The sequence below is a fragment of the Tursiops truncatus genome, chromosome 15 (genome assembly GCF_011762595.2).
Source record: "Tursiops truncatus isolate mTurTru1 chromosome 15, mTurTru1.mat.Y, whole genome shotgun sequence".
NCBI lineage: Eukaryota > Metazoa > Chordata > Mammalia > Artiodactyla > Delphinidae > Tursiops > Tursiops truncatus.
Genome location: NC_047048.1, coordinates 61,889,563 through 61,900,914, shown reverse-complemented (window position 1 = coordinate 61,900,914; position 11,352 = coordinate 61,889,563). Strand labels below are relative to the sequence as shown.

General features: G+C 48.4%; 1 protein-coding gene across 2 annotated transcripts in view; it reads right to left on the bottom strand.

Moving 5' to 3' along the window:
- Positions 1-10,269: 10,269 nt before the first annotated feature.
- Positions 10,270-11,352, bottom strand: part of LOC109552655 (agouti-signaling protein) — a 196,710-nt gene continuing 195,627 nt past the window's right edge. For both annotated transcript variants that reach the window (XM_073792897.1, XM_019950673.2), the window contains one exon: positions 10,270-10,662. In XM_073792897.1, coding sequence (XP_073648998.1) covers positions 10,486-10,662 — 177 coding nt within the window. In that variant the 3' untranslated portion in view covers positions 10,270-10,485. The remainder of the gene's footprint in view (positions 10,663-11,352) is intronic.

Genomic DNA, 11,352 nt, shown 5'->3' with positions numbered 1-11,352 from the left:
GTTTGCAGCATGCGGGATCTCTAGTTGAGGCACACAAGCTCAGTAGTTGCGGCGCGTGGGCTTAGTTGCCCCGTGGCATGTGGGATCTTAGTTTCCCGATCAGGGATTGAACCTGCATCCCCTGCATTGGAAGGTGGATTCTTTACCACTGGACCACAAGGGAAGTCCCTTGAAATGGATTTTGAAAGAACTAAAGATTTTTAATAGGAATTGAAGGCAAGAGCATTTTGGGCAGCAGAACAACTTAAGCAGGAATGAGTTAGGGGGCAGGGAGCTTAATATAGGGGGAGCTATGAGGTAGAGGGCTAGAAAGGTGGCCTGGGAGACAGGAAAGCGAAAGCCCTTGAACACTAGGATGAGACCTTAGTTTTAATCCTTGAGCTGCACAGATCCCTGAAACAACCCTACTTGACTGAACATTCATACTTGTGGCTTGTTTTTGTATTCTCAGCCTCTGGCTATTACCTGGTATTAATTAGCGGAGAGATTCAGAGAGGCCAAATGGCCTGACCTAAGATCACACGGTAAGTGGTGCTGCCTGGACCCCACCTCAGGTTGGTCTGAGTCCTGGGCCAGGCACTTGTGTGAGACAAATGGCCAGTGTTTAAGTGAAGGTTGCCCTACTCAAGGCGTGACGTTTTGACAGAAGGTAGTGGGTTGCCGATGGGGCTCTCTTTAGTATTTCTTCCTCCAGAGCTGAGTGAGAGTTGAGTACACAGGAGAACATGAGGAGATGGAGATTGAGGCCAATCCTGCCTCTCAGATCAGCTTTCCCAACCATGAGTCCACAGCATCATGCTTGGCATGCCCTTGGCTGTATCTGGCATTGAAACTCCACTTCTTCTACTATTTGAGTGCAAATGCATCTGAGTGACAGAAAGAAGGGCTTGTTTAGTCTAACTTTTAAAAGCATATGGTGTCAAGCAAAACCCTTGTCGATGGCCTGCGGTCTGATGGGCATGAAGGGCTGAAAACTAGAGGCTCAATAGACCCTCCCCATGCTTTCTCGGGCTTGGATGCTCATCAACGTGTCCTGCCCAGTTAATTCTCAGCCTTTTTTTCTCCATGCATATAGTTGACGTTGCATTAGGTTACATGAGTGTATGCTATGACTCTGCTGTAAATAATTTTAAAACTTTGGCACTTCAACTATTATTACCAACAAACGACACAGGAACCACCTCTCAACCAATCATGACACCAATGGTCAAAACAGACCGAGATCCACTGCTGCCCACTGCCATTTCTTTTACAGCTAATTGTGTACCAGCCATTGCTCTAAGTAAGCACTTACTTATTCCTCCTGATAACCTTGTAGAGACTTGAATTCCCGTTGTACAGTTCAGAAAACAGGCTTTGAGAGAGTGAGCTGGCTTTTGTACCCAGTAGGACTCTGAGACCAGAATCCCAGCTCTTCTCAGTAGAAAAGGGGGAGACTGCTGTTCATCTGAGCCGGAGAGGTTAAACGCCTCATCCTTCATGGCAGCCACGCTCCCTTCCCTCAAATCTGTCTGCTCCCAGACTCAAGAAATACCTTTCCAGATGTCCCCTCTGTGAGATCCAATGTAGTCCCCCACATCCAGTCCCCTAGGGGTTCTGGTTTCTGTTATCCTGACCTTTTCATTTCCTCTTTGGAGGTGTCCTGCCAGTTCTCAGAACCTTTCATTAAAAAAAAAAAAAACACCCTCTCCTTTCACATCTGGTCTCAGCCTTACCTTTGATCTCAGATCTGCTAATCTGTCACGTGTTTGACACTGACCAGGTATCCACAATGAAAACTGATGTGTCTACTGTTCCCCCCAACTCCACTCCTGATGCCTGGGCCTCATGGGGAAAGAAGGAATTGGCCAAGGGTCCTATAGTATCTGGTCTAACTGGATTTTTTTTTTTCCAGGAAAGTGAGAAGGGAGGTTAAGACCTGGGGGATTTTGTGGAACAGTGGACTGGGCTTTGAAGGGAGGAGACCTGGGTCTGCTGTTGACTCACCATGTGACTTTGGGCAAGGACAGAAGTACCTACCTCAGATGGTTGTTTTGAGGGTCAGTGATATAGCATGTATATAAAGAGTTTTGGGGGCTTTTTTAAACATCTTTATTGGAGTATAATTGCTTTACAATGGTGTGTTAGTTTCTGCTTTATAACAAAGTGAATCAGCTATACATATACATATATCCCCATATCTCTTTCCTCTTGCGCCTCCCTTCCTCCCACCCTCCCTATCCCACCCCTCTAGGTGGTCACAAAGCACGAGCTTATCTCCCTGTGCTATGCGGCTGCTTCCCAGTAGCTATTTTACATTTGGTAGTGTATATAAGTGCATGCCACTCTCTCACTTTGTCCCTGCTTACCTTTCCCCCTCCCCGTGTCCTCAAGTCCATACTCTAGTAGGTCTGCGTCTTTATTCCCGTCTTTTCTTCAAGAACCTTGAAGAAAAGTTTCTTTATGACCTTTTTATTTTTAAATTCCATATATATGTGTTAGCATATGGTATTTGTTTGTCTCTTTCTGACTTACTTCACTCTGTATGACAGACTCTAGGTCCATCCACCTCACTACAAATGACTCAATTTCATTTCTTTTTATGGCTGAGTAATATTCCATTGTATATATGTGCCACATCTTCCTTACCTATTCATCTGTCGATGGACACTTAGGTTGCTTCCATGTCCTGGCTATTGTAAATATATAAACAGTTTTTTTTTTTTTTTTTTTTTTTTTGCGGTACGCGGGCCTCTCACTGTTGTGGCCTCTCCCGTTGCGGAGCTCAGGCTCCGGATGCGCAGGCTCAGCGGCCATGGCTCACGGGCCCAGCCGCTCCGCGGCATGTGGGATCTTCCCGGACCGGGGCACGAACCCGTGTCCCCTGCATCGGCAGGCGGACTCCCAACCACTGCGCCACCAGGGAAGCCCTATAAAGAGTTTTACGTCAAGTTTTCAGGGCTGTGTCAGGCACCACTGGGTGGGAAGGAGCTGTTTGGAAGGCAGGAAATTTAGGATATTTAGAAAATTAAACAGTACTTTAGAAAAATCTTAGGATCTTAGAACTTGAAGGAACTTAGAGCATCTATAGAGCCAAATCCAGCATCTGTATATGGAGAAATGCGGGCCCAGAGAGTTTAAGTGATGTCCAAAGTCACCCTGCAGATCTAGGTGTCCTGCTTGCCTCTAGGCAAGAGCTCTTTCCTGCATACCAAGGCCCTCTGCCCACCTCCACGTGGCAGGTTATGGTGGGAGGGCCTTGCTAGGCTAGATGTGCTGGAATCCCTTTTCAAGTCTTGTTGGAGACAAGTAATGAGGAGCTTGGAGGGCTTGAGGGCCTGCTTATGTCAGGAGAACTACAAGAGGCAGCAGGCAGGGGTCGGCTCTGCTTTGGGGAGCTGAGGTTTCAGGAAACCTCAGGAATCCAGATTCTTATCCCTGAGACCCACTCAGGACTACCCCCGAGGACAAGGCTAGGAAATCTGCTTGAAGTGATGGAGGCAGCCAGGGGTGCTTATGTGATCAGGCCTTGTCAATCAGCTTCAGTAAGTTCCTCATGGATACACTCTCCAAACTGGCTCAAGGATAGGCACATAGCTCACATAGTTGGTCCAGATTCAACCCCAGGATTTCAGGATTTTTACTAGAAATCTGGTGTGGTGCAATACAGAGAACTGTCCAACAGTGATCCCAGGAGCTTACCCTGGGCTGCCTGCACCCAGTGCGGGCTGCGCTTGGAGCCAGATTCCCTCAGGTCTGCTGGCTTCCTCTCCCTGGCTGGAGGAGTTACAACCTCCGAGGGGTCCCAAAAGACCCCAGGTGCTGGGCAGTGGGCTTTTCCTGACAACTCCATAAATAGTTGGTACCTACATTCACACTGCTAAGTACCCTGATAGTCTGATTGCCCCCACTCACAGTTCTCATACTTGCCTTATTACAAGGGAGAGAAACAGAAGTAGCTGGGAACGTACACCCACAGTATGTCCAACAGAATGCCCTGCCTCAGCATGTCTCTTTGTGGGGAACTTGCTGGCTCTTCTAACTGCTGGCTTGTACAGATCCCCACTAACCCAGTGTCTCGTAAACCTGAGTGTGTCGGGACCACCTGGAGGGCTTGTTAAAACACAGATTGCTGGGCTCACCCCCAGAGCTTCTGATTCAGTAGGCCTGAGATGGGGCCCTATAATTTGCATTTCTAACAAGTTCCCTTGCGACCCCTCCCACCCAGTGCCTGTTGCACAGCAGGTGGCAACTGTAAAAGAGACCCACCTGTCCTGAAAATGGAGAAAAGGTGCCCTCTTCAGTAGGGCTCCCAGGCTTGGCAGGAATGTGAACCTAGAGCTGCTTCTTTGCCCCCATGAGGGGGAAGCCTGCCTGAGGGTGACACCAACATAGAATTGCGAGACAGAGTGACACATTCCAGAGGACCTGAATCTAGCCATGCTTTAGGCTAACTAGATCTACCCACTGGACTGTTCAGTGCTGTGACAACAACAAAGTTCCCTTTTTTTCCTTTAGCCCATTTGAACAGGGTTGCCGTCTCTGGCAATTTCAAGTGTTCTGCTGAGGTGGAGAAGACAGAAATGACACCAGGAGAGAAAATGGGAGAAAACCTTGGGGCTGAGGCTCCTGCAAGGTGTCAGCTCTAGGCAGACAGAATCTCCTTTGCCTGGCTTCCAGTGGCCTGGTGGTTAAGGGCATAGGCTTTGGAATGAGGTGGGCTGGGTGTGAATCCCAGCGCTGAGGTGTGAGGTCCAGGCACAATACCTAGCCTCTCTGAGCCCCAAGTTCCCTTATTTACAATAATTCTTACCTCAAGAAGCAAATTTGGGAGCTTGGGTATCATCCTGGCATGAAGTAGCTGCTCAATCAATAGACATTATTAGCATGATCTTATGATAGTTACAAATCACACAGGCCTCAGGCTGTTAGCAGCAGCTCTGGGTCCCTGGCAAAAGGCAGGCAACAACCTCAGAGGCATCCTGGGGAGAGGCGGAGCATCTCAGGACCCTCCAGAGGCTCTGCACTCGTCTCAGAGCCAGTGCAGGGGGCTCCCTGATTCTGGTTTGGGTGAAATTACTGAGGATTACTTGAGGTGCTCCAGTACAGTTAGACCTTCCTGGGTAGTGGGGGGCAGGGAGGTTCTGTTAGACAAAGATCAATTAATTTCAAAATCATTTAAGACTGGGAAACCAAGGCTGCTTTGGGATTTTAAAGGGGTAGCCCTTGGCTGATCACTGAATTCAATGTCCCCTTCCCCTTATCAAATAACCCTCTTTATTTCCCAGCTCCTCAGGGGCTGCACTGTCCTCCCTTCCCCCCCAGGCCCCTTCTCTCCGTTTCTTTTGCAACCTCTGACATGTATACATTATGCAGAATTCCAGATGTTGGTAGACATTGGGATAAATAATGAGAGAAAAAAAGAAAAAAAAAAAACGCAAAAAACTAAACTTTTCCCCAAAGTCATAAGGCTCTAGTTTTTGATTTGGGGAGGAATCAGCTCATTTAATGGCTTGTAAATGTGATCTTATAAAATTAGGTAATTTAGGAAGGTTTTTATCATTATCATCATTATATTAATTTTTCTTTAGTAGTCATGATTTTATTATTGCTCTGGTAGTCTATGCAGCCACTGGGTCCAGGAATTCCAAAGAGAAGCTCTGAAAGATGTGAAAATCTTCAAGAGTCAAAGGAATGAAGCTATTTGCTGGGCTCCGCAGATAACAAGAAGGCATGATCATCATCGTCATCATCACCATTAGGCGGCGCCACCTCCCAGATTCTACAGCTCCCGTAGCCAGCTGGGAGAGCTGACAATAGCTACTGTCTCTCTGCAAGCCATCAGTATAAAACTCTTTTCTGGAGCGAACATAAACATTTGATGATTTTACTGAGAAAACAGAAGACATTCCTGCCCTACCCCCAGTCCCACAACACACACCCCCTTTGCCTCACAATAAATATACTTCATGCATGGAAGAAGAAAGGGAGGAACACGTTTATTCTAGACTAATCTGAAGTTCACTACAGATGGTTTGGCTAATTCAGTTAAAATTAAATTCTTTTCTTTACCTATCCTGTCCCCTTCACACATGGGAATTGTTTTTTGGAGTTAAATTCCTTTATAAAGTTCCTATTGTATGACTGGGAGTAATTTCTTGACAGTGGGTGAAGATGCTACAGCTGTAATTGTTCAAACAGGTGGAGGCACTTAGAGTAAGGATCCAAAGATTGCCAATTAGGTTGGCCTGTGGTCCACAAGCCAGGAAGGGATTTGAGGTCCTGAGGATCTGCTACCCCTCAGGGTAGTGGTGTTTTTTTGTTTGTTTGTTTGCGGTACGCAGGCCTCTCACTGTTGCAGCCTCTCCCGTTGCGGAGCACAGGCTCCGGACGCGCAGGCTCAGCGGCCATGGCTCACGGGCCCAGCTGCTCCGCGGCATGTGGGATCCTCCCTGACTGGGGCACGAACCCGTGTCCCCTGAGTCAGCAGGCAGACTCTCAACCACTGCGCCACCAAGGAAGCCCAGGGTAGTGGTTTTTGAAGTATATTGCTTCTGTAGAACCATAACTTCAACTTCTGCTTTGAAAAACTTTGAAGCCATTTAAAAGTAATAAAAACATTCATGTTTACATGTGCTAGGCACCAAATTTTAACATGTTGGAGACCACCTGGACTAGATTTTGAAATAAACCTCTTGCTGTTTCTGTTTAACAGGAGACTGTTCTGAGGTCACAGGGTGAGTTGTTAAAAGCTTTTTGCAACAACTTCTCTGTGTAAATTAGACCTTTTTCGGTACTGTGCAACCAGAACAAAAGATGGAAACAAACTGGTTGCTGAGGCTGATATGGGAGGGCAACCGTTAATCTCTAATCGCTGATTTCAAATTTTTGTGTGCATCATTACAACCTTATAGTAACTTAAAACTGTTTTAATGTGTATTATATAATGGGGCTCCCCCTTAAGAATTCAACTGAGGAAAGGGTACCGCTCCTAAAAAAAAAAAATGAAAACCATTGCTTCAGATTATGTTGCAGAATTTCTGGTGCCAAAAGTGTCCTCAGAATAAATCCAGAGACCAGCTCTCTCATAGTGGCCAGTCGTGGATTTTGCCCTCCAGTAACTGTATCTTTGTTTTTTTTAAATTGGAGAATTACCCCTCCCACATTATGAACAGACTTTGTGGGACTATCAAGATGGGCCACCCTTTCCTGGGTACCACTTCAGGTCAATCAGATTCCCTCTCTTGGGAATTTGAATTATGAATTGTCCCATGCAAGATCTGAAGTGGTTGGAGGTGACTTATCCCATAGCTTTGCCCTGAAAACGCTGTCCATTGGTTTCTTTGGCCTGGCTCCTTTCACATCCCTCAGGGACCTATTCTTTCTGAGGCCTGTTGTATGGCTTTTCCTTCGATTCTTTGAGGTCTCCAGACCTCTCCAGTAGACTACCGCCACCCTTTATTTGTTTCTTAGGCTAGCCAGAATCGTTTCTGTTGTTTGCAACCAAAACATTCTGACTGATTTTCTCCGAATTTTGCAAATGGGGAAATGGTAGTAGCATCAAGAGGTCAGTGACTTCTTCATGGCCACACTGTGAGAACTTTGGCACAAGTGTAAGGCCATGCTCTACAGGAAGAAATGATCCTAAATCAATATCCACAAAAGTAGAACAAATATATCTAGGACAGAATTCACCTTTGCACTTCGTGTGTGTGTGGGGCAGGGGGGAGAGAAATATGAATAATGGTGTGGGAAATAGGGTGTGTGTGTCCCAGATCTTCGCAACTCTGAGTCACAGATGTATTTCAATTCTGGTCACTCAGGCAGGATTTTGCAGAGACCCAGAACCATTCTCTCAGGACCCTAAGGCTTGAGGAGGAATTCTGAAAAGGTGGATGAATCTTAGGCTCTCAAGCTGAAAGGGAACTTGGGCAGATAAATACCTAACCAGGGATCTGAGTCAACAGAAGTAAGAACTGAGAGTCTGAGGGAACAGACCAAACATGCTAACAATGGTTCTTACCTTTAACAAGGGCTGGTGGTCATGGTCCACTGGACCATGAGCTCTGTAAAGAGAGGATTGGACTTGTTCACCACAGTATTCACAGCACCTGGCACAATGCCTGGCACCTAGTACGTGCTCAATACACGTTTGCTGAATGAGTGAATGGGTTGGGCTTCCATGCGGTTGTTTGGACTCAGCAGCCTAGTAGTTTTGTCACTAATGGACTGGGTCTTTGGCTTTGCATCTCTGGCCTCACTCATAGGGGGCCAAATGGTGCCTGGTAGGTGAGCAATGTCTGGAAAACACAGGAGCAGCGGCTGCAGTATATTCCCAATATTCTAATTACTGATGACATTTACTCAGCAGCAACTGTGGTACAAGGAACAAAAGGTTATTGCCCTGTGGACATGCAGCCAAATTGACAGAAAACAAAAACAAGCAACTGGTAGCTTTTCTGTGTCTGTGTGTGTATGTTGATTGTTGTGTTAAGGTATAAGAAGCAACACTATTTCAGATTTATAACAAGAACAGCAAGAGTGATTATATCCCATTTTACAGACAAGTAAATAGAAGCCCAGAGAAACACAGACTTTCCCAATGTGCAGAATCGTGTCCCCAGCCTAGCCTGGAGCACCCATCTTTTTGTGTGTGTGCTCCATCTAGGTGGCTTGAGCTCTGTCCGGTCCAGGGTCTGATGTTTGCCTCCTCCATTCCATACTGCTTATGTCACTGCAGGCACAACAAGGGTCTCCAGTTGAGAAAGGTCCTTGGAAAGGAGGGAGTTTTAAAACATTTGAAAGAGGGAAGATTGTAAGTTGACAAGTGCGTCAGGGGAGGTGGCCCCATCTGTGCTGACCCCGGAGCCCCACTGTCCTCACCTCCAAGGACCGAGATACATGGTGGTTACCAGGGCTGAGGCAACTGCTCCGCATTATTCTGTCACATAGCCTCTTTCTAGACTCTTTCTCATGTACAGGCAGGCCTTGTTATTATTATTAAAAAAAATTATCTTCTTACATCACCATCGTTTGCAGTTTCTTCTTTCTTATAGTGATTCCTTGGGGAAGAGCTCCAGCTCTGGGAGACGCTGACAGGTGAAACCTCAGCTTTTCTACTGGCAGGGATACCCTCAGCCAAGCAGGGCAAGTAGGTGATGTCATTTAGAACCCTTTCCTCTCAAGGTGCTGGGAGTTTTCATGTGACTGTGCCCACACAGACCCTGTTCCTACCTTTACCACCTCTCTCCCCAAAACAGCACCTCCCAGGGTCCTTCCAGAGATAAAATGCTGCATTTCAGTTTCCCACAGACTCAGAATATCTTAGAATCTCAGGCAACAGTTTGGGACACTAGGAGACAGGCCCCTGATAATCCAGGACAAAAGTTGCTGCCTACTCACCACACCCAGGCCCACTGCCTCCTTCCTGGCTGACAGAGCTGGGACAGGGAGTGAGGAAGGATTCCTGAACACCTGTTTCCTACTTGGGAGAGCCCAAACTCTAGGTTTTCAGAATTAAAAATGGCTAGGGACCAATGATCAGTGTTCATTTAGCCTGGGAGTGGGAAAACTCAATCAGATTCTCTTTCTAGGGCATTTGAATTATGAATGGTCCCATGCAAGAACTGAAGCTGTTGGAGGTGACTTATCCCATAGTCTTGCCCTGAAAACATTGCCCATTGTTTACTTTGACCTGGCTCCTTTCACATCCCTCAGAATCCTATCCTTTCCGAGGCTTGTTGTATGGCTTTTCCTTTGATTCTTTGAGGTCCTCAGACCCCTCCAGTAGACTACCGCCCTTCTTTATTTGTCTCTTAGGCTAGCCATTTTGGGGGAGCCTCCTAAGTAAGGCTCTAGGGTCCTCAGGCCAGAGCAATGCCCAGTCACAATCAGCCACCCCAATTTGTATCCGCAGACTCCTTAGGACAGACAGCCCAGTGAGACTGTGTATGGAGTTGTAGCCTTTCTTGTTTTGGGGGCGCTGAGGGGAGATTCTTAGAAGGGGGAAAGGGTGAAACACTGAAAGGTAGTTCCTTGATGGTTCCTTTCTGCCTCCCTGGTTTTGGAGGCAGCTTCGGGTGTTCCCAGGCTTAAAGGAAGGGGGCAGCATTGTCTCTGGCGGCCACACCCAGAGATGGGCTTACCAGGAGAGCAGCCTCAGGGCCAGGTAACCACGTTTCCCCAGGACCAGGAGAGAGCAAGTGCGCAGCCCGCGGAACTTCTGCGGTGAAGGGGACTCGGCGAAGGGAAAAGGATCTTTCGGGTTCTTTAAAGAAACAGCCACACACCTTTCAATAGCCTATATATATTTGGATTTTAGCCCAGCCCAAGCCAAGTCTCCTTGAAGCCCCGCCTCCTAAAAGCTCCGCCCAACGTCAGTAGCTACGCCCACTCCCTGTTTTAGGTAGTCACACCTACTAGAGATTGCCCGCCCCAGAAGGGCCCGTCCGGGGAGCCCCGCCCGTGGAAGCCCCGCCCCACCCCGCCCACCACCCAGAGGCGCGCTCAGCAGGTGGGGTTGAGCACGCGGCAGGAACAGGCGCTGCGGAAGAAGCGGCACTGGCAGAAGGCGCACGGGTCGCAGCAGGCGGGCGCCGGCGGCTTGCAGCTGTCGCGGCTGGCCACGCAGGGGCCGGGCGGCGGGGGCCGGGGCTGTGCCACCTTCTTCATCGAAGCCTTTTTCTGCGGGGAAACGCCGGGTCTGCCCGAGCAGTCCACGTCCGCCCCACTCGTCCTCACCTCTGCCTGGAGACTCCTTGGACTATGGAGGCCCCCGACCAGACATCCCCACCTTCTGCCCACCGCCCGCTCGACTGATGCCCACAGGGCATCCCAGCGGGTCCCCGCCTGCTCCCCCAACAATGCCCCACTTCATCAAAACTTAACTGGCTCCGGCCTGGCCTCTTCTCTCCCTAGGGCATCCCACTCAGCTCCACCGTTTTTAACTACCGTCTCTGTTGTCTTCCCCTTCCAGTGTAGCCACAATCCCTGTCAGTTCTGCCTTCACAATAGATCTGGAGTCTACCCACTGCTTCACTACCGCTGCTACCCTGGGCTAGGCCCCTGTCTGCGGCTTTTGCCCCCTTACAGTCCGACCTCCAGTGCACAAAAGGGACCTCTCAGAAGACCTATGATGGCATCACACTCGGGCTTAAAGCACACCCTCCTCCCCGTTACTTTGGTCCTTGAGGCCCTCTGTGGTTTGGCCCTCCCACCTCTCCCACCGGTCCTTACCACACTGCCTTCTGTGCACCGAACACAAGAAATGAGTTCCTACTGCGGGAGCTTTGAGTTTGCTACTCCCTTTTCTGGGGACATTCTTTGCTGTGCTGTCCAATACAGGCAGCCACCAGTCAGCCATATGTGGCTGCT